The sequence below is a fragment of the Engystomops pustulosus genome, chromosome 3, assembly GCF_040894005.1.
Source record: "Engystomops pustulosus chromosome 3, aEngPut4.maternal, whole genome shotgun sequence".
NCBI lineage: Eukaryota > Metazoa > Chordata > Amphibia > Anura > Leptodactylidae > Engystomops > Engystomops pustulosus.
In genome coordinates, this window is record NC_092413.1 from 215,620,334 (window position 1) to 215,647,944 (window position 27,611).

The 27,611-nt window shown below is 46.0% G+C and overlaps 1 protein-coding gene across 1 annotated transcript; it reads right to left on the minus strand.

The window, feature by feature from the left end:
- Nucleotides 1-10,985: 10,985 nt before the first annotated feature.
- On the minus strand, nt 10,986-12,023 carry LOC140122946 (interleukin-17A-like). Its single transcript, XM_072144190.1, has 3 exons — nt 12,000-12,023; nt 11,515-11,750; nt 10,986-11,223 (listed from the first exon to the last, which is right to left on the minus strand). The coding sequence occupies exons 1-3, from the start codon at nt 12,021-12,023 to the stop codon at nt 10,986-10,988; spliced, it is 498 nt and encodes a 165-aa protein (XP_072000291.1).
- Between the last annotated feature and the right edge of the window lie 15,588 nt (nt 12,024-27,611).

A 27,611-nucleotide genomic window follows, 5' to 3' on the forward strand; every position in this document is an offset into this window, starting at 1 on the left:
GTTTGGGTTGTGGTCAGACACATGTCATGCTATGTTGGTACTGGTCCATGCTTGTATAGGTCCACTCTATAGCGGAATAGGTCCATCATGTTAGTGATCCATTGTATGGTGGATCAGGTCCATGTTGGTTCAGGTCCATTATGTTGGACTAGTTTGGGTCATTGTTATTGTCCATTATGGCTTAGGATTACATGCACTATACACATATAACATAATACTATGATAATAAGATATAAATGTCTTTTCTTACACACATTTTATCACAAATTTTATAGGGTCTATTACCTTCATCCTTCTTCTGTCCAAGCTCAGTGCCCAGGCAGCGTGAGCTATAAATGCAGCCATGAGGGAGGTGCTGCTGTACTATACATACATGAGGGAGGTGCTGCTGTATTATACATACATGAGGGAGGTGCTGCTGTATTATTCATACATGAGTGAGGTGCTGCTGTATTATTCATACATGAGGGAGGTGCTGCTGTATTATACATACATGAGGGAGGTGCTGCTGTATTATACATACATGAGGGAGGTGCTGCTGTATTATTCATACATGAGGGAGGTGCTGCTGTATTATACATACATGAGGGAGGTGCTGCTGTACTATACATACATGAGGGAGGCGCTGCTGTATTATACATACACGAGGGAGGTGCTGCTGTATTATACATTCATGAGGGAGGTGCTTCTGTATTATACACACATGATGGAGGTGCTGCTGTATTATACATACATGAGGGAGGTGCTTCTGTATTATACATTCATGAGGGAGGTGCTTCTGTATTATACATACATGATGGAGGTGCTGCTGTATTATACATACATGATGGAGGTGCTGCTGTATTATACATACATGAGGGAGGTGCTTCTGTATTATACATACATGAGGGAGGTGCTGCTGTACTATACATACATGATGGAGGTGCTGCTGTATTATACATACATGATGGAGGTGCTGCTGTATTATACATACATGATGAAGGTGCTGCTGTATTATACATACATGATGGAGGTGCTGCTGTATTATACATACATGAGGGAGGTGCTGCTGTACTATACATACATGAGGGAGGTGCTGCTGTATTATACATACATGAGGGAGGTGCTACTGTATTATACATACATGAGGGAGGTGCTTCTGTATTATACATACATGAGGGAGGTGCTGCTGTATTATACATACATGAGGGATTATATATAAATTAATAGGGGATGGGGTACGGTGCTGTGGGGGTAATACAGTACTATATAATCATTCTTCCAGTATACATAGCCTTTCCTTGTGGTTGCTGTACTATAATATTCATTTAATAATAATATTCATATTTATTTATCAGGTGGTGCTGCGATACTTTATTCTCATCCATGGGGCGGTGCTGTTGTACTTTATACTTATTCATGAGGGGGCTATTTACAATAGATAAATATCATTGGGTATTCTTAGAAGCGCAGTGTGTAGATGAAAGGAGCTGAAGACACCTTGATGTCAAATTCTATATGTATATGTGGTGCATGTGCATTTTTATAGCATAACTGTAAAGTTACTTGACAAAAATAGTGTTAGCACAGCTGGAGAGAGCCTTTGATAACAATTCCTATGATACCTGTATCCTGCTGTTGGCTTCTTCCTATCCTGAGATATAGGGTTAATAGATATATGGGGCTATCTGTAATATCCTCTCAGCTTTTCCTGAAGTGGGTGGGACTTCCTGGTTGTGACATCAGAAATGGGCGGTGCCAATAGCACTCGGGGCATTTACGTGAACGTGTGCAAACCACTCAGCCAATCAGGACACAGAATCAGTGTAACTGCCTGTACAGAGATCTAGTGCAGAGCGAAACAGGGGAGACACAGAGCACTGGAGCTCCGCATCACACAGGAATCTACTACATCACAAAGACAAAGGTATATGAAGGATATATTCACATGTGGTATTAACGCATCAGAACAGCTGAGAAGAGGAGATAGCTGTTAACATTGCATTTACAAAATTAATCTGCTAACACAGTGTTAACACATGTGCTATTGTATCACAGTATGTGTACATATACATATACACTCAGTGAAACCTCTCAAGAAAACCACCTCCGTAAAAAAAAAAATTATTCAATCACTGATTTTTATAATTTTTTGCCATTATACTGTATGGTAGATGCCCCCTGTCTGCAGACCAGTCCTGTACACAGATATCTGCTCAGAGGTATACACTGTGCTGTGTGTGCAGGATCTGATCCATTCATTAGAACTGATGGGGAACCGGAGCTCTGTCTTCATTTTTTAGTTGCTAAACTTTCATACATTCACATTTCTACTATATCCAAACACAAACAGCACTGCTATATACCATTCCTGGCATGTAATTGGATGACCTGAAGCATGTGATTAGTCACATGCTTATGACATCACGGCAGGTCCTGGAACTGCCGGGAGCTTTTACTGATAAGGAGCGTGCATGTGCTAGTGACCCCTCCCAACAACACCCACCCATCGTCCTCTCCTCCTTCTAGCTACGGATTCCCATGGCAACCAACCACACAAAGACAACCAGAGAGATATCGTACTGCTAGCTTCTAGCCTGTTAGCTGACAAACGGCTGCAGATAGGTAGTGAGTGTATATTACAGAATTTCTTATTTTGGGTTGATGCAGAGCTAGGCAAATGTTTTTTTACTTTACAGTTGCACTTTTGGTCTAATAAGCAGGATGGGGGCGGTGTGGGAGGTTTAAATATATTGGGCTCCAATTCAATATTGGAGTCTTGCTACACCACTGTATACAGTAAGATACAGACTGAGGACTAAGCTGCTAAATAGATTTTTATTCATACAAATAATCATTATGCAGAATATTTCCTTAAAATATAATAATATAAAATGTAACAAAATACTATATAATAAATAAATAAATAAATTACAAAGGGCAAAAAAATAACACTATTCTTCACAAATTTCTTAGTGTTATTATCGCAAAAGTTTGTTTAAATAAAGTAATAAATACTGAAGCCCACGACAAGCCAGAAGATTGCTCCCATTTGTAGCTTTCACTAGGGCTGTGATAATCCTGGTTGTGAGAAGCAACCTTTAACGTGATTGGTTTAAGGAGGATGTTTCCACAGTCCTGACCCATGAGGTTCTGTTACAATGTTGTCTCCTATGTCAGGTAGTGGATGATGGGCCGGACACAGGTGCAGCCCACGGTGACCAGCTGCTTGTCCAGCTTATAGACGGGGACACATCCTCTCATCTCACCACGCAGGACCAGGATCTCCTGTCTGATGGGGACTGAGTTCATGCTGAGGTCCACATTCCCCTCAGGGTCCACACAGCCGTGGTGGAGACATCTGGCCTCATTGATGACCACAGGAACCCGGTTATGGTCCACATTAGAGCTGGGGGAAAGAGATGATCAGAGATTAGATTGGAGCAATAAACAGCTGATAATTTAGTCCCAGATGAATTTATTGTTTGACCTCGTCCTAAATATCCTGGGAAGACAATGTTATATGTCAAAGACCTTCCTGGGATCTTCAGGTCACATTATTTCCAGGATGTTTATTGGAAAGAATTTAATGAAGTCCATTATAAGACATGAAGATTGTTTAAGTGCCACCAGTGTCCCCAGTATGAGATATTTTGCAGTTCAGGTGTGAACAGAGTCATATTTTCACCTCCTTATAGTTACCTGTATTCCCATGGAGACATGGAGCGGCTCCTCACACTTTCCATCATCATCTGAGCAGAACTTCTGCTGCTGACCCTCATATCCACCTTCACACGGGAAGGAAATGTGGTGTCCACAGGAAATGGACAATCCCCCCCGGACACTGGAGGGACATCCCACCCTTCTGTACCAGGTATCTCCTCGTCTCTTCCATGGACACAAGAGCTGAGGCTCAGAAGAAACCACGAGACGAGAACCTGAGGAGAATTCATATTACATGTGTTATGGAAGTATCTCCATCATATACTGTCCATGTCCCACCATACACTAGACTAAGGGATCGCAGGGGTCATTGTACATATGGGGGCAGGTCACCTTCTTATTTATCTGAAGAAACCCCTGATCTATATATCTATAGAAATGTTCTCTGTGGGACATTAGAGAGACCTCCCTGATCTGTGGGTCACATCTGGTCCATAGAGATGTAGAGGGGTCAACGTTCTTACCATTGATGTTCTGGGGGCGGCCATTGTTCTCCTAGATGAGCTCTGGTGAGGTTCTGCTGGAGGACTGTGCTGTGGTGCTGGATCCAGGACCCATTATATAGGAGTCACAGGTGTTTCTGGGCTTTCCTGAAATTCTCATTCCCTGATACTCAGGTTTCTATTAATTTCTTTGTAAAATAATTTTAATCTTTGGGAAATTAATAGGAAATATTGTGAGAATGTAAAGGTCAGGAACATCTCTCATTATGGAATCCCTTAATTACTGATTAACCAGGAGAGTGGACACAATACTATTACTCTCCTGGTTATCTGGAGCTGATAGAGATAAGGAGAGTCATAAACCAGAGCCCTGTCACAATCTCGGGGAATAGTCCCTCAGGACTAAAGTCTTGTGGACTCCCTGGACCACCGCGGGAGATAAAGATTCCAGCTGCAACCCGGGAGTGAAGTCAAAGTGGACTCCTCATCTTTGCCAGAGCCCGCCGCAAAGAAGGATGGTCTTGCTGCAGCGGGGAGCCACCAGGTTGCTCCACGGGTGCGACTAGGCCCGCGGTGGCAGCCAAGGTAGGGACACAGGGCAGGCAGGCCACGGGATGGCAGGACCACGGGAAGGCAGGACCACGGGAGGACCTCGGCAGGACAGCTGGCAGGACCACGGCAGGACGGCTGGCAGGACTACGGCAGGACGGCTGGCAGGAACTCGGCAGGACGGCTGGCAGGAACTCGGCAGGGCGGCTGGCAGGAACTCGGCAGGGAGGCTGGCAGGAACTCGGCAGGGCGGCTGGCAGGAACTCGGCAGGGAGGCTGGCAGGAACTCGGCAGGACGGCTGGCAGGAACTCGGCAGGGAGGCTGGCAGGAACTCGGCAGGGCGGCTGGCAGGACCTCGGAAGACCTCCAGGATTACAGGACCACCACCAGAATTACAGGACAACCACAGGAGTACAGGACTGCCACAGCAGTACAGACCCGCCATAGGATCACAGGATAACAGGAACACGGGAATCACCACCGGAACATGGGAATCACAGAATACACAGAGGCGTCTAGAAACGCTCAGGAACACGGAGGGCTTTCTCTTCAGTAACAGGACATGAAGATCCGGCCAGGGATGCTGGGAGTAGCCAGGCTATATAGCGCGCGGCCTACACAGGAGACAGACCTGCAGCCTGGATTGGACCTCGATGGAGCCTTCAGAAGCCAGAAAAGGTGAGTACTGACCCCGGGGGAGCGGGGCAGAGGCATCAGCAGGCAGCTGAGCACGGGTGCACCCGTGATCTGCAACATGGATCGCGGGGGCACCCGCGCCATAGGTCCGGACCGGGGCCAGGTAGTACATGGATGCACCCGCGATCCGAGACATGGATCGCGGGGTCATCAGTAACAAGTCCCAGAGTGTAATAACACATTTTCTGAGTGGGTGGAGTAAGGAGGACTCACAGACATTTTGTATAAGTGTGGGTGGAGCAGGAAGGACTCACAGGCTTTCCCGATGAATACAAAAATTGAAAAAATTCTGAATCATGGAACCCAGGAAAAATACCATGAAGATTGGCCTCTCCTTTCTAATCCTTTATTACCACCAGACAGGAGAGGACTTTAGTTTTTTTGTATAATACAAAAAATTGCATAAATCTATTGAACTAATCTTGTCCACTGGAGATTCCAAATGTCGAAACTCAAAGATCAATGTAACTAGCAGCACATCTTTAATTCCCCTGCAGCGCCTCCAGAGGAAGAAAGGTGCATTACGCTGTTCCCCTTTCTATTAATGAGTTATTCCCTTCCATCCCTGCCCTTCCCCCTATCCTCTTGGAAAGCCATAGAAATAACATTGCACAGAATTGGGCATAAATGAGCGCAGCAGGGAGGGAAATGGGAACTGATTTAGATTGTATTCAGACTGATCTACACCATAGTAATCCTATAAGAAATCTCCAGGTGAGTGTTATTAGAGGAGACATTACACTCATTACCATGTGCTGTTATCTCTATGGGCCCAGATAGTGCTGAGAGTTCTGATAAGTTACGGCCTCATTTGGGGAAGTGACGGAGATATGACCCTGGAGTCTCTGGGATATAATGTGACATAACAGAGCAGAGCTGGACAGTCCACACTGACTCCTCTCCCCATCATCACACTCCACGGGAACTTACCGAAACTGGGATGGAGACTCCACCCGGAGCAACAACTGGTATAAATAGGGAGATGGACAGGAACCAAAGAACCAGAACAGCAGATCCACTGATATCTACAGGAGAAGGAGAATGGTCCTTACAAGATCATCACTGGTGCTGGTGAGTATAATAGTGTATAGAGGAAGGAGGATTACAGGAGAGATCCTGTGATCCTGACTCCATCACTCACTTATATCCGTCACATGATGTGTGATAGGACGCAGATCACAGGAGACATCAATGCAGAAGAGATGATGATGTGATGTTATTAGGATTCTCCTCCATGTTCTCCCTCTTATCCATCGCTCAGGCGGCCGTCCTGGTGTCCCTCTGCTCATCCGCCTTCCTACCAGAGGAGTCTCTGTCCCACCTGAATACTCAGGAAGGATCTAGGGATGAAGAGCTCCACCAGGAGACCAGAGGGAGATGTCCTGGAAGAAGGAGCCGCCGCTTGCCCTCCGCCATGACAGTGGACATTAGTCTCATAGACACCAACTACCTGGACAGCTTGGTGCAGATGGAGGACATCAATGGCCGCTCCTTGTCACCCTGGGAATACAGGTAATGTCACACCTCACCTCATCTCACCGGTTACTGAATAGTCATAGAGACTTGTGGAACCCTCCAGATGTCTCCTATGGAAGGAAACAACTTTAAACCATTTTTGGGGGATTTTGATATCTCTAAGAACCTCAGAAAGCATCAAGAAAAGAAATATTCAGCAGAAAGAAAGAAAAAATCCTCAAATCTGCAAATTACACACAAGTTTCTGTCTGCAGCACATCTACTATACATGTACAGAGACCTGAGGAGCCATAGGGACACATTACTCACCACATGATGCGCCCAGTGTCATATATTATGTCACTGACTTGTATTCTTCTCTTTCAGTCTGAACACAGATCCCAACAGATTCCCCTTTGTGATTTCCGAGGCCAATTGTCTCACTTTTGCTTGTGTAGACGCTGATGGCAATGACCGTCCAGAGCTGATGTCTTACCCCATCCAGCAGGAGGTGCTGGTCCTACGCCGGGAGCAGAAAGGCTGCGGCTTCTCCTACAGACTGGAGAGCGAGGAGGTGACACTGGGCTGTACATGTGTCCGGCCCAGGCTCCAACACATCTGAGGGACTGGGAACATATATATATATATATGTGGATTGATACATTTTTTTGTAATATTTAAGTAATAAATAACAAGACATAAGATGCCTAATTCTTGTCTATTGTGTTTTCTTGATACTTTTTGGGTTATAATTTAGATACATGATCAAAGTTTGTGGTCAGACACATATCTTGCTATGTTGGTACGGGTCCAGTCTATTGTGGAACAGCTCCATGTTGGTATAGGCCAGTGGTGGCGATCCTATGGCACTGGTGCCAGAGGTTGCACTCTGAGCCCTCTTAGTGCCCTGCACAGAATTTACCAGACAGGACTGGAGGGATCCTCAGGCCCAGGTAGCCCAGGACATGAAGCATCTGGGTCTACCTGAGACTGCAGGAAGATAAGGTGTGGACATGGTCAGATTATCATTGGAGCCATTGAAGCTCCTGCTCTTGGCCCCACAATTCTTCTTGTTCAGGGAAGCTCCAATGGCAATTCTCCCACCTTCTGTCAATGATATTGGTGTCCTCAGGACCGTTGAAAGCTCTGGTATAGCACGGAGCAAGAAGATTTTAATAATTTAATGCTAGAATTGCTGTGTTGGCACTTTGCAATAAATAGGCGGGTCTGTTTTGCATTTTGGGCACTCGGTCTCTAAAAGGTCCGACATCACTGGTATAGACCATGCTTGTATAGGTCCACTCTATAGCGGAATAGGTCCATCAAGTTAGTGGTCCATTGTATGGTGGATCAGGTCCATGTTGGTACAGCTCCATTATGTTGGACTAGTTCTGGTCATTGTAATGGTCCATTATGGCTTAGGATTACATGCACTATACACATATAACATAATACTATGATAATAAGATATAGATGTCTTTTCTTACAAACATTTTATCACAAATTTTATAGAGTAAATTACCTTCATCCTTCATCTGTCCAAGCTCAGTGCCCCGGCCAGCGTGAGCTATAAATGCAGCCAAGAGGCCGGGTGCTGCTGTATTATACATACATGAGGGAGGTGCTGCTGTATTATACATACATGAGGGAGGTGCTGCTGTATTATACATACATGATGGAGGTGCTGCTGTATTATACATACATGAGGGAGGTGCTGCTGTATTATACATACATGATGGAGGTGCTGCTGTATTATACATTCATGAGGGAGGTGCTTCTGTATTATACATACATGAGGGAGGTGCTGCTGTATTATACATACATGAGGGAGGTGCTTCTGTATTATACATTCATGAGGGAGGTGCTGCTGTATTATACATACATGAGGGAGGTGCTTCTGTATTATACATACATGAGGGAGGTGCTTCTGTGCCATATATATATATATTATTGACTATATATAATTAATCAATCATTATTATCAAAAATGATGTAGTGGTTATACAGCAATATATAATCATTCTTGCATCCATGCTGCTGTTTTATATGTACAGTATTCATGGGGGGGTGCTGTACTATATATTCATTTATCAGGCGGTGCTGTTGTACTTTATAGTCATTCATGAGGGGGGCTGCTTTACTATATATAACTATCATTGGGTATTCTCAGAAGCGCAGTGTGTAGATGAAAGGAGCTGAAGACACCTTGATGTCAAATTCTGCAGTGATCTGTCACCGCCACAAGAAGATTTCATGGTTCATACAGTTCATGTGTATTGTTAAATCGTAACTGTAAAGTTACTTGACAAAAATAGTGTTAGCACAGCTGGAGAGAGCCTTTGAAAACAATTCCTATGATACCTCTATCCTGCTGCTGACTTCTTCCTATCCTGAGGGTTATTAGATATATGAGGCTATCTGTAATATTCTCTCATCTTTTCCTGAAGTGGGCGGGACTTCCTGGTTGTGACATCAGCTATGGGCGATGCCAATAGCACTCAGGGCATTCACGTGAATGTGTACAAACCACTCAGCCAATCAGGACACAGAATCAGTGTTACTGCTTGTACAGAGATATAGTGCAGAGCGAGGCAGGGAAGACACAGAGCACTGGAGCTCCGCATCATACAGGAATCTACTACATCACAAGGAAAAAGATATATTAAGGATATATTCACATGTGGCATTAACGCATCAGAACAGCTGAGAAGAGGAGATAGCTGTTAACATTGCATTTACAGAATGCATATGTTAACACAGTGTTAACACATGTGCTATTATATGTTAACATAGTGTCAACACATGTGCTTATTAATGCAATGTAAACGCATGTGTTGAAATAATGTTAACATGTTAGCATATGTTAAAATATGTTTTGTTAACTCAGTGTTAAAAGCTATATAATCAGGCAAATCTTCTCTTCTCAGCTGTTCAGATGTGTTTGAAAACGTGAAAAATGTGTTACTGCCACGCGTGAATGTACCCTAAAACATGTCCACCTACACTATAGAACATAGGAATAAAAAGATGAACACAAAGCAGTATCACAGTATGTGTACATATATATATACAAACAGTGAAACCTCTCCAGAAAACCACCTCCGTATTTTTTGCCATTAAAATGTATGGAAGCTGCCCCCTGTCTGCAGACCAGTCCTGTACACAGAGACCTGCTCAGAGGTATACACTGCGCTGTGTGTGCAGGATCTGATCCATTCATTAGAACTGATGGGGAGCCTGAGCCCTGTCTTTATTTTTGCCCTTAAACTTTCATACATTCCCATTTCTACTATATCCAAACACAAACAGCACTGCTACATACCATTCCTTGCATGTAATTGGAGAACCTGAAGCATGTGATTAGTCACATGCTTATGACATCCCAACAGGTCCTGCAGCTGCCGGGAGCTTTTACTGATAAAGAGCGTGCATGTGCTAGTAACCCCTCCCAACAACACCCACCCATCGTCCTCTCCTCCGTCTAGCTACGGATTCCCATGGCAACCAACCACACAAAGACAACCAGAGAGATATCGTACTGCTAGCTTCTAGCCTGTTAGTTGAAAAACAGCTGCAGATAGGTAGTGGGTGTATATTAGAGAATTGCTTATTTTGGCTTGATGCTGAGCTAGGCAAATGTTTTTAAACTTTACAGTTGCACTTTTGGTCTAATGAGCAGGATGGGGGCGGTGTTAGAGGCTTAAGTATATTAGGCTCCAATTCAATATTGGAGTCTTGCTACACCACTGTATACAGTAAGATATAGACTGAGGACTAAGCTGCTAAATAGATTTTTATTCATACAAATAATCATTATGCAGAATATTTCCTTAAAATATAATAATATAAAATATATTAAAATACTATATAATAAATAAATAAATAAATTACAAAGGGAAAAAATAACACTATTCTTCTTAAATTACTCATTATTATTATAGCAACAGTTTGTTTAAATAAAGTAATAAATACTGAAGCCCTCGACAAGCCAGAAGATTGCTCCCATTTTGTGTCTTCCACCAGGGCTGTGATAATCCTGGTTGTGAGGAGCAGCCATTAACGTCCTGTGATTGGTCTCCAGGGGTGATGAGGATGTTTCCGCAGTCCTGACCCATGAGGTTCTGTTACAATGTTGTCTCCTATTTCAGGTAGTGGATGATGGGCCGGACACAGGTGCAGCCCACGGTGACCAGCTGCTTGTCCAGCTTATAGACGGGGACACATCCTCTCATCTCCCGACGCAGGACCAGGATCTCCTGTCTGATGGGGACTGAGTTCATGCTGAGGTCCACATTCCCCTCAGGGTCCACACAGCCGTGGTGGAGACATCTGGCCTCATTGATGACCGCAGGGATTCTGTTATGGTCCACGTCAGATCTGGCGGGGAAAGAGATGATCAGAGATTAGATTGGAGCAATAAACAGATCATAATATAGTCCCCAGAGCAATTTATTGGTTGGCCTAGTCTGAAATGCCCTGGGAAGACAATGTTATAAATATAGGAAAGCACCTTCCTAGGATCATCAGATTACATTATTTTCTGCATTGTTTCTTAATGCAATCCAATGCAAGACATTGAGATGGTTTAGGTGCCACCAGTGTCCCCAGTATGAGATATCTTGCAGTTCAGGTGTGAACAGAGTCATATTATCACCTCCTTATAGTCACCTGTATTCCCATGGAGACATGGAGCGGCTCCTCACACTTTCCATCATCATCTGTGCAGAACTTCTGCTGCTGACCCTCATATCCACCTTCACACGGGAAGGAAATGTGGTGTCCACAGGAAATGGACAATCCCCCCCGGACACTGGAGGGACATCCCACCCTTCTGTACCAGGTATCTCCTCGTCTCTTCCATGGACACAAGAGCTGAGGCTCAGAAGAAACCACGAGACGAGAACCTGAGGAGAATTCATATTACATGTGTTATGGAAGTCTCTCCATCATACACTGTCCATGTCCCACCATACACTAGACCAAGGGATCGCAGGGGTCATTGTACATATGGGGGCAGGTCACCTTCTCATTTATCTGAAGAAACCCCTGATCTATATATCTATAGAAATGTTCTCTGTGGGACATTAGAGAAACCTCCCTGATCTGTGGGTCACATCTGGTCCATAGAGATGTAGAGGGGTCCGCGTTCTTACCATTGATGTTCCGGGGGCGGCCATTGTTCTCCTAGATGAGCTCTGGTGAGGTTCTGCTGGAGGACTGTGCTGTGATGCTGGATCCAGGACCCATTATATAGGAGTCACAGTGGTTTCTGGGCTTTCCTGAAATTCTCATTCCCTGATACTCAGGTTTCTATTAATTTTTTTGTAAAATAATTTTAATCTTTGGGAAATTAATAGGAAATATTGTGAGAATGTAAAGGTCAGGAACATCTCTCATTATGGAATCCCTTAATTACTGATTAACCAGGAGAGTGGACACAATACTATTACTCTCCTGGTTATCTGGAGCTGATAGAGATAAGGAGAGTCATAAACCTGAGCCCCAGAGCATACCTTCCAACATTTGTGAAAGGGAAAGAGGGACAAAATGGCGGCACGCGTAGCCCTATGCCACACCCCCAATTCGAGTCTTCCGGCAATTCACTAAGGTAGTTTCTCCAATGTCCACCAGGTGGCGCTGCTGCGCTGAAGTTCATGGGATTGCACTGAAATTCACCAAGCCGGGTGCAGATAAGCGCTTTTTTTTTTTTAAAGGTGGCGGTTTCTCAGAATCTGTAGGGTTTTCGTTCGGCCACTCCCCCGATTCCCGTCGCGTGCGCGCCGGCGCGCCACAATCCGATCGCGTGTGCCAAAAACCCGGGGCAATTCAGGGAAGATCGTCGTGATTCGCGCCCTTAGTAAATGACCCCCTATGTATCAGTGCATTAAGTCTGTGTCACAGTGTAACAGTAGCAGATAACACTTCTTAGTTACCAAAGATACTTAGATATGTATCACTGGGCTTATAGCTCAGTTAGTAAAGGCTCCTGTCTCTAGTACAGAGGGTCTCAGGTTTGAATCTCAGCCTGGGCAAAAAATTACTTAATTTAAGTTAATAACGAGCTTGTGTCTGGGGAAGCCCTGGAGACCATATATGGACAGATCTGATCTGACCTTATGACGTGGTCCCTGCTCTCCGCTAACCCAACACTTCTCTGAAAAGGATTCCCTGCCCGATGTCTGCTCTGGGGAACCCTAGGAGATGCAGTGACCATATATGGATAGAGATCTGAACCTGGTCAGACTTTGAAAGTATTTACTATGCGGGACCTGGGGGAAAATCCGTGACAATCTTACAGCTGCCTGTGACGCAGGGCAGGGGTAAGAAAAATGGGACTTTCCTGGCAAAATCGGGACAGTTGGGAGCTATGCCAGAGTGTAATAACACATTCTCTGAGTGGGCAGAGTAAGGAGGACTCACAGACATTAAGTGTAGGTGGAGCAGGAGGGACTCACAGGCTTACCGGATGAATACAAAAATTGAGAAAATTATGAATCACGGAAACTGTGGAAACATGGAAAACTTCATTGAAGATTGTCCTCTCCTTTCTAATCCTTTATCACCACCAGACAGGAGAGGACTTTAGTTTTTTTGTAGAATCCGAAAAATTGCATAAATCTATTGAACTAATCTTCTCCACTTGACATTCCAAATGTCGAAACTCAAAGATTAATGTTGCTAGCAGCAAATATTTAATTCTCCTGCAGCGCCTCCAGAGGAAGAAAGGTGCATTACGCTGTTCCCATTTCTATTAATGAGTTATCCCCATCCATCCCTGCCCTTCCCCCTATCCTCTTGGCAAGTCATAGAACTAACACTGCACAGAATTGGGCATAAATGAGCAGAGCAGGGAGGGAAATGGGAACTGATTTAGATTGTATTGACATGGATCTACACCATAGTAATCCTATAAGAAATCTCCAGGTGAGTGTTATTAGAGGAGACATTACACTCATTACCATGTGCTGTTATCTCTATGGGCCCAGATAATGCTGAGAGTTCTGATAAGTTACGGCCTCATTTGGGGAAGTGATGGAGATGTGACCCTGGAGTCTCTGGGATATAATGTGACATAACAGAGCAGAGCTGGACAGTCCACACTGACTCCTCTCCCCATCATCACACTCCACGGGAACTTACCGAAACTGGGATGGAGACTCCACCCGGAGCAACAACTGGTATAAATAGGGAGATGGACAGGAACCAAAGAACCAGAACAGCAGATCCACTGATATCTACAGGAGAAGGAGAATGGTCCTTACAAGATCATCACTGGTGCTGGTGAGTATAATAGTGTATAGAGGAAGGAGGATTACAGGAGAGATCCTGTGATCCTGACTCCATCACTCACTTATATCCGTCACATGATGTGTGATAGGACGCAGATCACAGGAGACATCAATGCAGAAGAGATGATGATGTGATGTTATTAGGATTCTCCTCCATGTTCTCCCTCTTATCCATCGCTCAGGCGGCCGTCCTGGTGTCCCTCTGCTCATCCGCCTTCCTACCAGAAGAGTCTCTGTCCCACCTGAATACTCAGGAAGGATCTAGGGATGAAGAGCTCCACCAGGAGACCAGAGGGAGATGTCCTGGGAGAAGGAGCCGCCGCTTGCCCTCCGCCATGACAGTGGACATTAGTCTCATAGACACCAACTACCTGGACAGCTTGGTGCAGATGGAGGACATCAATGGCCGCTCCTTGTCACCCTGGGAATACAGGTAATGTCACACCTCACCTCATCTCACCGGTTACTGAATAGTCATATAGACTTGTGGAACCTTCCAGATGCCAAATATGGAAGGAAATTACATTTTCTTGAAATTTTGATATCTCTGAGAACCTTAGAAATCATCGAGAAAATAAATATTCAGCAGAAAGAAAGAAAAAATCCTCAAATCTGCAAATTACACATAAGTTTCTGTCTGCAGCACATCTACTATACATGTACTGAGACCTGAGGAGCCATAGGGGCACATTACTCACCACATGATGCGCCCAGTGTCATATATTATGTCTCTGACTTGTATTCTTCTCTTTCAGTCTGAACACAGATGCCAACAGATTCCCCTTTGTGATTTCCGAGGCCAATTGTCTCACTTTTGCTTGTGTAGACGCTGATGGCAATGACAGTCCAGAGCTGATGTCTTACCCCATCCAGCAGGAGGTGCTGGTCCTACGCCGGGAGCAGAAAGGCTGCGGCTTCTCTTATAGACTGGAGAGCGAGGAGGTGACACTGGGCTGTACATGTGTCCGGCCCAGGCTCCAACACATCTGAGGGACTGGCAATATATATATTTGTGTATGGATTTATTTTGTAATATTTAAGTAATAAATAACAAGACATAAGATGCTAATTCTTGTCTATTGTGTTGTCTTGTCTGTAATGTGCGGTTATGTTCCTATGGATTTAGGATACTTTTAAGGTTATAAATCAGATACATAATAAAAGTTTGGGTTGTGGTCAGACACATGTCATGCTATGTTGGTACTGGTCCATGCTTGTATAGGTCCACTCTATAGCGGAATAGGTCCATCATGTTAGTGGTCCATTGTATGGTGGATCAGGTCCGTGTTGGATCAGCACCATTATGTTGGACTAGTTCGGGTCATTGTTATTGTCCATTATGGGTTAGGATTACATGCACTATACACATATATAATAATACTATGATAATAAGATATAGATGTCTTTTCTTACACACATTTTATCACAAATTTTATAGGGTCTATTACCTTCATCCTTCTTCTGTCCAAGCTCAGTGCCCAGGCAGCGTGAGCTATAAATGCAGCCATGAGGGAGGTGCTGCTGTACTATACATACATGAGGGAGGCGCTGCTGTATTATACATACACGAGGGAGGTGCTGCTGTATTATACATTCATGAGGGAGGTGCTTCTGTATTATACATACATGATGGAGGTGCTGCTGTATTATACATACATGAGGGAGGTGCTTCTGTATTATACATTCATGAGGGAGGTGCTTCTGTATTATACATACATGATGGAGGTGCTGCTGTATTATACATACATGATGGTGGTGCTGCTGTATTATACATACATGAGGGAGGTGCTTCTGTATTATACATTCATGAGGGAGGTGCTGCTGTACTATACATACATGATGGAGGTGCTGCTGTATTATACATACATGATGGAGGTGCTGCTGTATTATACATACATGATGGAGGTGCTGCTGTATTATACATACATGAGGGAGGTGCTGCTGTACTATAAATACATGAGGGAGGTGCTGCTGTATTATACATACATGAGGGAGGTGCTACTGTATTATACATACATGAGGGAGGTGCTTCTGTATTATACATAAATGAGGGAGGTGCTGCTGTATTATACATACATGAGGGATTATATATAAATTAATAGGGGATGGGGTACGGTGCTGTGGGGGTAATACAGTACTATATAATCATTCTTCCAGTATACATAGCCTTTCCTTGTGGTTGCTGTACTATAATATTCATTTAATAATAATATTCATATTTATTTATCAGGTGGTGCTGCGATACTTTATTCTCATCCATGGGGCGGTGCTGTTGTACTTTATACTTATTCATGAGGGGGCTATTTACAATAGATAAATATCATTGGGTATTCTTAGAAGCGCAGTGTGTAGATGAAAGGAGCTGAAGACACCTTGATGTCAAATTCTATATGTATATGTGGTGCATGTGCATTTTTATAGCATAACTGTAAAGTTACTTGACAAAAATAGTGTTAGCACAGCTGGAGAGAGCCTTTGATAACAATTCCTATGATACCTGTATCCTGCTGTTGGCTTCTTCCTATCCTGAGATATAGGGTTAATAGATATATGAGGCTATCTGTAATATCCTCTCAGCTTTTCCTGAAGTGGGTGGGACTTCCTGGTTGTGACATCAGAAATGGGCGGTGCCAATAGCACTCGGGGCATTCACGTGAACGTGTGCAAACCACTCAGCCAATCAGGACACAGAATCAGTGTAACTGCCTGTACAGAGATCTAGTGCAGAGCGAAACAGGGGAGACACAGAGCACTGGAGCTCCGCATCACACAGGAATCTACTACATCACAAAGACAAAGGTATATGAAGGATATATTCACATGTGGTATTAACGCATCAGAACAGCTGAGAAGTGGAGATAGCTGTTAACATTGCATTTACAAAATGAATCTGCTAACACAGTGTTAACACATGTGCTATTGTATCACAGTATGTGTACATATACATATACACTCAGTGAAACCTCTCAAGAAAACCACCTCCGTAAAAAAAAAAATTATTCAATCACTGATTTTTATAATTTTTTGCCATTATACTGTATGGTAGATGCCCCCTGTCTGCAGACCAGTACACAGATATCTGCTCAGAGGTATACACTGTGCTGTGTGTGCAGGATCTGATCCATTCATTAGAACTGATGGGGAACCGGAGCTCTGTCTTCATTTTTTAGTTGCTAAATAGAGATGAGCGAACATGCTCGTCCGAGCTTGATGCTCGGTCGAGCATTAGGGTACTCGAAACTGCTCGTTACTCGGACGAATACTTCGCCCGCTCGAGAAAATGGCAGCTCCCGCCGTTTTGCTTTTTGGCGGCCAGAAACAGAGCCAATCACAAGCCAGGAGACTCTGCACTCCACCCAGCATGACGTGGTACCCTTACACGTCGATAGCAGTGGTTGGCTGGCCAGATCAGGTGACCCTGGGATAGACTAGCTGCTGCCCGCGCTGCTCGGATCATTCTGTGTCTGGATGCCGCTAGGGAGAGAGCTGCTGCTGGTCAGGGAAAGCGTTAGGGTGTTCTATTAGCTTACTGTTAGGCAGGAGTGATTCTACAAGAACCCAACAGCCCTTCTTAGGGCTACAATAACGTTCTACTTTTTTTATTTTAATTTGCATCTTTTACCATTTTGTGAGGAATTAGCAGGGGGACTTGCTACCGTTGTGTTTAGCTCTTAGTGGCACACATATCCATAGCAAAGACCGAAGTGGGAAAATTCAGTAGGGGTTGGATTTCTATTAGGCAATAACTCAGTGTCATCTCATCTGGCATAGTACTGTGCTTCCTTTGATACTTGGCTAGAAAATAGCCATAGGAGAATACAAACAGCTTCTTGAAGCCTACAGTAGCGTTCTATATATTTGATTTCTGGTTGATCTGCTGGTGGCTGTAGTTTCTGCAGTGCATGTACTTGCCAATTCTGAGCAATTTGTAGTGAGACTTGCGACCGCTGTGTTCTGCGCTTAGTGGCGCACATATCCATAGCAAAGGCCGAAGTGGCAAAATTCAGTAGGGGTTGGATTTCTATTAGGCAATAACTCAGTGTCATCTCATCTGGCATAGTACTGTGCTTCCTTTGATACTTGGCTAGAAAATAGCCATAGGAGAATACAAACAGCTTCTTGAAGCCTACAGTAGCGTTCTATATATTTGATTTCTGGTTGATCTGCTGGTGGCTGTAGTTTCTGCAGTGCATGTACTTGCCAATTCTGAGCAATTTGTAGTGAGACTTGCGACCGCTGTGTTCTGCGCTTAGTGGCGCACATATCCATAGCAAAGGCCGAAGTGGCAAAATTCAGTAGGGGTTGGATTTCTATTAGGCAATAACTCAGTGTCATCTCATCTGGCATAGTACTGTGCTTCCTTTGATACTTGGCTAGAAAATAGCCATAGGAGAATACAAACAGCTTCTTGAAGCCTACAGTAGCGTTCTATATATTTGATTTCTGGTTGATCTGCTGGTGGCTGTAGTTTCTGCAGTGCATGTACTTGCCAATTCTGAGCAATTTGTAGTGAGACTTGCGACCGCTGTGTTCTGCGCTTAGTGGCGCACATATCCATAGCAAAGGCCGAAGTGGCAAAATTCAGTAGGGGTTGGATTTCTATTAGCCAATAACTCAGTGTCATCTCATCTGGCATAGTAGTGTGCTTTGATACTTGGCTAGAAAATAGCCATAGCAATAGGATAGGATTGTTTGGTTTTAAAAACTCAAAAAAAAACAAAAAACACAAAAAAAAAAAAAAAACACAAAAAAAAACAAAAAAAAGTAAAAAAAAAAAAATAAAGTTATAACTCTCATTTTAAAAATGTTTAACCCGAGGGCTAGGGGTAGAGGACGAGGGCGGGGACGTGGGCGTCCAACTACTGCAGGGGTCAGAGGCCGTGGTCCTGGGCGGGGTGAGACACCACCTGCTGATGAGGGAGCAGGGGAACGCCGCAGAGCTACACTCCCTAGGTTCATGTCTGAAGTTACTGGGACTCGTGGTAGAGCACTGTTGAGGCCAGAACAGTGCGAACAGGTGATGTCGTGGATTGCTGACAATGCTTCGAGCAATTTGTCCACCACCAGTCAGTCTTCCACGCAGTCCACCCATGTCACCGAAATCGCCACTCCTCCAGCTCCTGCACCTCAGCCTCCTCCCCCCCAGTCTGCCCCCTCCCAGGAAAATTTGGCATTTGAACCGGCATACTCTGAGGAACTGTTTTCTGGACCCTTCCCACAGTCACAAACCACTTGTCCGGTTGCTGCTGAGCAATTTTCCGATGCCCAGGTTTTCCACCAGTCACAGTCTGTGGGTGATGATGACCTTCTTGACGTAGTGGAAGTGTGTAAAGAGGTGTCCGACGATGAGGAGACACGGTTGTCAGACAGTGGGGAAGTTGTTGTCAGGGCAGGAAGTCCGAGGGGGGAGCAGACTGAGGGATCGGAGGATGATGAGGTGACAGACCCAAGCTGGGTTGAGAGGCCGGGTGAACACAGTGCTTCTGAGACGGAGGAGAGTCCTCGACCTGAACAGGTTGGAAGAGGCAGTGGTGGGGCCAGACGGAGAGGCAGGGCCAGAGCTGGTGCATCAGCGCCACTGTCAACTAGTGAAGCTCCCGTGGTGAGGGCTCTTGCGGCGAGGGCTAGATCTTCAGAAGTGTGGAGGTTCTTTAAGGAAACACCGGATGACCGACGGACTGTGGTGTGCAACATTTGCCAAACCAGGCTCAGCAGGGGTTCCACCACTACTAGCTTAACTACCACCAGTATGCGCAGGCATATGAATGCTAAGCACCCCACTCAGTGGCAACAAGCCCGTTCACCTCCGGCCGTGCACACCACTGCTCCTTCCCCTGTGTCAGCTGATAGTCAGCCCCCTGCCCAGGACCCTGGCACAAAAACCCCATCGTCGCCTCCACGATCCTCCACAGCATCCACCAGCGTTCAGCTCTCCATACCCCAGACGCTGGAGCGGAAACGCAAATATAGTGCAACCCACCCGCACGCCCAAGCCCTTAATGTGCACATCTCCAGATTGCTTAGCCTGGAGATGCTGCCCTATAGGCTAGTAGAGACCGAGGCCTTTCGCAACCTCATGGCGGCGGCCGCCCCTCGGTATTCGGTCCCCAGCCGCCACTACTTTTCCCGATGTGCCGTCCCAGCCCTGCACCAGCACGTGTCAGACAACATCATCCGTGCCCTGACCAACGCCGTTTCTGACAAGGTCCACCTGACCACGGACACGTGGACGAGTGCTGCCGGGCAGGGCCACTATATATCGCTGACGGCACATTGGGTTAACTTGGTGGAGGCTGGGACCGAGTCTGACCCTGGGGCTGCTCATATACTGCCGACGCCGAGGATTGCGGGGCCTACCTCGGTCCAGGTGTTTCAGGCCTACTATGCCTCCTCCTCCTCCCACCCCTCCTCCACCTCCTCCTCCGAACTACCATCCGTGGGCACGGCGCCATCAGTCGGTAGCTCTAGGCACAGCAGCAGTGCCGTCGCTAAGCGACAGCAGGCGGTGCTCAAACTGCTGAGCCTAGGCGACAAAAGGCACACCGCCCAAGAGCTATTACAGGGCATCACGGCGCAGACTGATCTGTGGCTGGCACCGCTGAACCTCAAGCCGGGAATGGTTGTGTGTGACAACGGCCGTAACCTGGTGGCGGCTCTGCAACTCGGCAGACTGACACATGTGCCATGCCTGGCCCATGTGTTAAATCTGATAGTGCAGCGTTTCCTCAAGACATACCCCAATCTGTCTGATTTGCTCACGAAGGTGCGCCGCATCTGTGCGCATTTCAGGAAGTCCAGCCCAGATGCTGCCACTCTCAGGGCAGCGCAGCGCCGCCTCCAACTGCCCGCTCACCGACTGTTGTGCGACGTGCCCACGAGGTGGAATTCAACACTGACCATGTTATCCAGAGTTTACCAGCAGCGCAGAGCGATTGTAGACTGCCAGATGTCAACTTCCACCAGAACTGGTAGTCAGGTCAGTCAGCTTCCTCAAGTCTACAATGAGGAGTGGACGTGGATGTCTGATATCTGTCAGGTGCTGAGTAACTTTGAGGAGTCAACACAGATGGTCAGTGGCGATGCCGCCATCATCAGCCTCACCATCCCGCTGCTTGGCCTGTTGAAAAACTCTCTGGTCAGCATGAAGTCGGAAGCTTTGCGCTCGTCACAAGAGACGGGGGAAGAATATTCCCTTGTTGATAGCCAAAGCACCCTGAGGTCTGTTTCTCAGCGCATATCGGAGGAGGTGGAGGTGGAGGAGGATGAGGAGGAAGAGGAGGAGAATGTTGGCGAGACACAAGAGGGGACCATTGTTGAGTCCTTCACTGTTCAGCGTGTATGGGCAGAAGAAGAGGAGTTGGAGGAGTTGGAGGAGGAGGAAATGGACAGTCAGGCCAGTGAGGGGAGTGAATTCTTACGCGTTGGTACTCTGGCGCATATGGCAGATTTCATGCTAGGCTGCCTATCCCGTGACCCTCGCGTTCAAAGAATTTATTCCAGCACCGATTACTGGGTGTTCACTCTCCTGGACCCACGGTACAAGCAAAATCTTCCCACTCTCATCCCTGGAGAGGAAAGGAGTGTGAGAATGCATGAATACCAGCAGGCCCTGGTGCACAAGCTGAAACAGTATTTCCCTTCTGACAGCGCTAGCGGCAGAGTGCGTAGTTCTGCGGGACAAGTAGCGAGGGAGAGTAGGCGAGCAGGCAGCTTGTCCAGCACTGGCAAGGGTACGCTTTACAAGGCTTTTGCCAGCTTTATGTCACCCCAGCAAGACACTGTCACCTGTCCCCAGTCTCGGCAGAGTAGGGCTGATCTTTACAGAAAGATGGTGAGGGAGTACGTAGCTGACCATACCATCGTCCTAAATGATCACACAGCTCCCTACAACTACTGGGTTTCAAAGCTGGACATGTGGCACGAACTGGCGCTCTACGCCTTGGAGGTTCTTGCCTGCCCTGCCGCTAGCGTCTTGTCCGAGCGGGTTTTCAGTGCAGCTGGTGGCATCATCACCGATAAGCGTACACGCCTGTCGACAGCGCTGACAGGCTGACGCTTATTAAAATGAATAAAGGCTGGATTTCTCAGAATTTCCAATCTCCACCAGGTGAAGGAAGCTCAACCTGAATAATTGATCCACTCCTCCTCCTCCTCCTCATTTTCCTCCTTCTCCTCCTCTTTGTACAGTAAAGCAGAGGAAACTGGCTATTTTTTGACAGGGCCCACTGGCTCTTGCTATAGTACTTCATGCATTTAATTTTTCTGGAGGGCCACCTACCCGGTCCTCTGTTTGAAACAATTTTTGTGAGTGCCACATACAGGCACTCAATCTATTCCATTTTACTGCAGGGCCACCTACCTGCTCCTCTGGTTTGAAACATTTTTGGGACTGCCACATACAGGCACTCAATCTATTCCATTTTACTGCAGGGCCACCTACCTGCTCCTCTGGTTTGAACAATTTTTGGGACTGCCACATACAGGCACTCAATCTATTCCATTTTACTGCAGGGCCACCTACCTGCTCCTCTGGTTTGAACAATTTTTGGGACTGCCACATACAGGCACTCAATCTATTCCATTTTACTGCAGGGCCACCTACCTGCTCCTCTGGTTTGAAACATTTTTGGGACTGCCACATACAGGCACTCAATCTATTCCATTTTACTGCAGGGCCACCTACCTGCTCCTCTGGTTTGAACAATTTTTGGGACTGCCACATACAGGCACTCAATCTATTCCATTTTACTGCAGGGCCACCTACCTGCTCCTCTGGTTTGAAACATTTTTGGGACTGCCACATACAGGCACTCAATCTATTCCATTTTACTGCAGGGCCACCTACCTGCTCCTCTGGTTTGAACAATTTTTGGGACTGCCACATACAGGCACTCAATCTATTCCATTTTACTGCAGGGCCACCTACCTGCTCCTCTGGTTTGAACAATTTTTGGGACTGCCACATACAGGCACTCAATCTATTCCATTTTACTGGAGGGCCACCTACCTGCTCCTCTGGTTTGAAACATTTTTGGGACTGCCACATACAGGCACTCAATCTATCCCATTTTACTGGAGGGCCACCTACCTGCTCCTCTGGTTTGAAAAATGTTTGGGACTGCCACATACAGGCACTATCCAAATTAAATTGTCTCCATAGCAGCCTCCACACGTTGTCTCCATTGCTACCTCCAAAAGTCGTCCATATAGCTGCCTCCATACATCGTCCCTTTATCAAACGAGGTGTGTCAGGCAGAAATTTGGGTTGTTTTCATGGATTCCACATCAAAGTTGTTAACTTTGTCGCCACCCTGCTGTGTTATCCACAAAATATACTGGCAAACTTTTACCATTTAGGGATATTATTTCAGCGCTTCTTGCGCATCTGTTTACATTCCCCTCACCCGGCATATCCTAAACTTATAAGAACGCTACTACACTTGATCTTATACAAAAGGTTCTTAGAAGTGCTGTTTGGGGAGTAGCCTAGAGACAGGGGCTTGGATTGGCGAAAGCTCGCCTGGCAGCGGAACGCCAGCTCCATGCGCATCATGCGCTTCTTGCGCATCTGTTTACATTCCCCTCACCCGCCATATCCCAAACTTATGAGAACGCTACTACACTTAACTTGGTGCAGGCTGGGACCGAGTCTGACCCTGGGGCTGGTCATATACTGCCGACGCAGAGAATTGCGGGGCCTACCTCGGTCCAGGTCTCAAAGGCCTACTATACCTCCTCCCACCCCTCCTCCACCTCCTCCTCCTCCGAATTACCATCCGTGGGCATGGCGCCATCAGTCGGTAGCTCTAGGCACAGCAGCAGTGCCGTCGCTAAGCGACAGCAGGCGGTGCTGAAACTGCTGAGCCTAGGCGATAAAAGGCACACCGCCCAAGAGCTATTACAGGGCATTCCACATCAAAGTTGTTAACTTTGTCGCCACCCTGCTGTGTAATCCCCAAAATATACTTGCAAACTTTTACCATTTAGGGATATTATTTCAGCGCTTCTTGCGCATCTGTTTACATTCCCCTCACCCGCCATATCCTAAACTTATAAGAACGCTACTACACTTGATCTTATACAAAAGGTTCTTAGAAGTGCTGTTTGGGGAGTAGCCTATAGACAGGGGCTTGGATTGGCGAAAGCTCGCCTGGCAGCGGAGCGCCAGCTCCATGCCAAGATCCAACTAACATAGTTTTAACTGCAGCACCTTTAATCTACTACTAGTTCACTGCCTCCATACATCGTCCCCTTATCAAACGAGCTGTGTCAGGCAGAATTTTGGGTTGTTTTCATGGCTTCCATGTTAACTTTGTCGCCACCCTGCTGTGTAATCCACAAAATATACTGGCAAACTTTTATCATGTACCGATATTATTTGAGCGCTTCTTGCTCACCTCCTTTGGTTCCTCTCTGCCACCCATTGGTTTGAAGCCTGAGTCCATTTAGGGTATGTCGCCATGACACTCTCTAGCCTGCTGCCGCTGCCTCTGCATGCCGTCCCCTATAGTGTCAGGGTCAATTATTGGATGTTTTAGATGCTATCTAGCTTCATTCTGTCACTCTGTCATGGCCATGCTGTTGCCCATAGTTTTGGCATAATGGTGCGATTATGCAGCCTCAGAGGCATCCATGCATGCTGCCCCTGCTGTTTCCTGTCCATTTCCGTGGTGTTTCCATCCTTTTCTGAGGTTCCCAGGTGTTTGGCCAAGCTTCCCTGTGCAGAGCCTTGGTCCCCTTGAAAAATGCTCGAGTCTCCCATTGACTTCAATGGGGTTCGTTATTCGAGACGAGCACTCGAGCATCGGGAAAAGTTCGTCTCGAATAACGAGTACCCGAGCATTTTAGTGTTCGCTCATCTCTATTGCTAAACTTTCATACATTCACATTTCTACTATATCCAAACACAAACAGCACTGCTATATACCATTCCTGGCATGTAATTGGATGACCTGAAGCATGTGATTAGTCACATGCTTATGACATCACGGCAGGTCCTGGAACTGCCGGGAGCTTTTACTGATAAGGAGCGTGCATGTGCTAGTGACCCCTCCCAACAACACCCACCCATCGTCCTCTCCTCCTTCTAGCTACGGATTCCCATGGCAACCAACCACACAAAGACAACCATAGAGATATCGTACTGCTAGCTTCTAGCCTGTTAGCTGACAAACGGCTGCAGATAGGTAGTGGGTGTATATTAGAAAATTTCTTTTTTTGGGTTGATGCAGAGCTAGGCAAATGTTTTTTTACTTTACAGTTGCACTTTTGGTCTAATAAGCAGGATGGGGGCGGTGCGGGAGGTTTAAATATATTGGGCTCCAATTCAATATTGGAGTCTTGCTACACCACTGTATACAGTAAGATATAGACTGAGGACTAAGCTGCTAAATAAATGTTTATTCATACAAATAATCATTATGCAGAATATTTCCTTAAAATATAATAATATAAAATATAATAAAATACTATATAATAAATAAATAAATAAATTACAAAAAGCAAAAATAACACTATTCTTCACAAATTACTCATTGTTATTATCGCAAAACTTTGTTTAAATAAAGTAATAAATACTGAAGCCCACGACAAGCCAGAAGATTGCTCCCATTTTGTATCTTTCACTAGGGCTGTGATAATCCTGGTTGTGAGGAGCAGCCATTAATGACCTATGATTGGTCTCCAGGGGTGATGAGGATGTTTCCACAGTCCTGACCCATGAGGTTCTGTTACAATGTTGTCTCCTATGTCAGGTAGTGGATGATGGGCCGGACACAGGTGCAGCCCACGGTGACCAGCTGCTTGTCCAGCTTATAGACGGGGACACATCCTCTCATCTCACCACGCAGGACCAGGATCTCCTGTCTGATGGGGACTGAGTTCATGCTGAGGTCCACATTCCCCTCAGGGTCCACACAGCCGTGGTGGAGACATCTGGCCTCATTGATGACCGCAGGGATTCTGTTATGGTCCACGTCAGATCTGGCGGGGAAAGAGATGATCAGAGATTAGATTGGAGCAATAAACAGATCATAATATAGTCCCCAGAGCAATTTATTGGTTGGCCTAGTCTGAAATGCCCTGGGAAGACAATGTTATAAATATAGGAAAGCACCTTCCTAGGATCATCAGATTACATTATTTTCTGCATTGTTTCTTAATGCAATCCAATGCAAGACATTGAGATGGTTTAAGTGCCACCAGTGTCCCAAGTATGAGATATCTTGCAGTTCAGGTGTGAACAGAGTCATATTATCACCTCCTTATAGTCACCTGTATTCCCATGGAGACATGGAGCGGCTCCTCACACTTTCCATCATCATCTGTGCAGAACTTCTGCTGCCGACCCTCATATCCACCTTCACACGGGAAGGAAATGTGGTGTCCACAGGAAATGGACAATCCCCCCCGGACACTGGAGGGACATCCCACCCTTCTGTACCAGGTATCTCCTCGTCTCTTCCATGGACACAAGAGCTGAGGCTCAGAAGAAACCACGAGACGAGAACCTGAGGAGAATTCATATTACATGTGTTATGGGAGTATCTCCATCATATACTGTCCATGTCCCACCATACACTAGACTAAGGGATCGCAGGGGTCATTGTACATATGGGGGCAGGTCACCTTCTCATTTATCTGAAGAAACCCCTGATCTATATATCTATAGAAATGTTCTCTGTGGGACATTAGAGAAACCTCCCTGATCTGTGGGTCACATCTGCTCCATAGAGATGTAGAGGGGTCAGCGTTCTTACCATTGATGTTCTGGGGGCGGCCATTGTTCTCCTAGATGAGCTCTGGTGAGGTTCTGCTGGAGGACTGTGCTGTGATGCTGGATCCAGGACCCATTATATAGGAGTCACAGGTGTTTCTGGGCTTTCCTGAAATTCTCATCCCCTGATACTCAGGTTTCTATTAATTTTTTTGTAAAATAATTTTAATCTTTGGGAAATCAATATGAAATATTGTGAGAATGTAAAGGTCAGGAACATCTCTCATTATGGAATCCCTTAATTATTGATTAACCAGGAGAGTGGACACAATACTATTACTCTCCTGGTTATCTGGAGCTGATAGAGATAAGGAGAGTCATAAACCTCAGCCCTGTCACAATCTCGGGGAATAGTCCCTTAGGACTAAAGACTTGTGGACTCCCTGGACCACCGCGGGAGATATAGATGCCAGCTGCAACCCGGTAGCGGAGTCAGCAGGATGGTCTTGCTGCGGCGGGGAGCCACCAGGTCGCTCCACGGGTGCGACTAGGCCATCAGTGGCAGCAAAGGTAGGGAAACAGGGCAGGCAGGACCACGGAAAGGCAGGACCACGGAAAGGCAGGACCACAGGAAGGCAGGACCACGGGAGGATCTCGGCAGGACAGCTGGCAGGACAGCTGGCAGGACCTCGGCAGGACAGCTGGCAGGACCTTGGCAGGACCTCGGCAAGACGGCTGGCAGGACCTCGGCAGGACGGCTG

Bases quoted from the DNA above. Each gene is read 5' to 3' on its own strand.
- LOC140122946 (XM_072144190.1), bottom strand. From the start codon at position 12,023: ATGGCCGCCCCCGGAACATCAATG. The intron at 11,751-11,999 runs GTAAGAACGCGG...AATTCTCCTCAG, and splicing joins CCGCCCCCGGAACATCAATG to GTTCTCGTCTCGTGGTTTCT. The intron at 11,224-11,514 runs GTGACTATAAGG...TTTCCCCGCCAG, and splicing joins ATGTCTCCATGGGAATACAG to ATCTGACGTGGACCATAACA.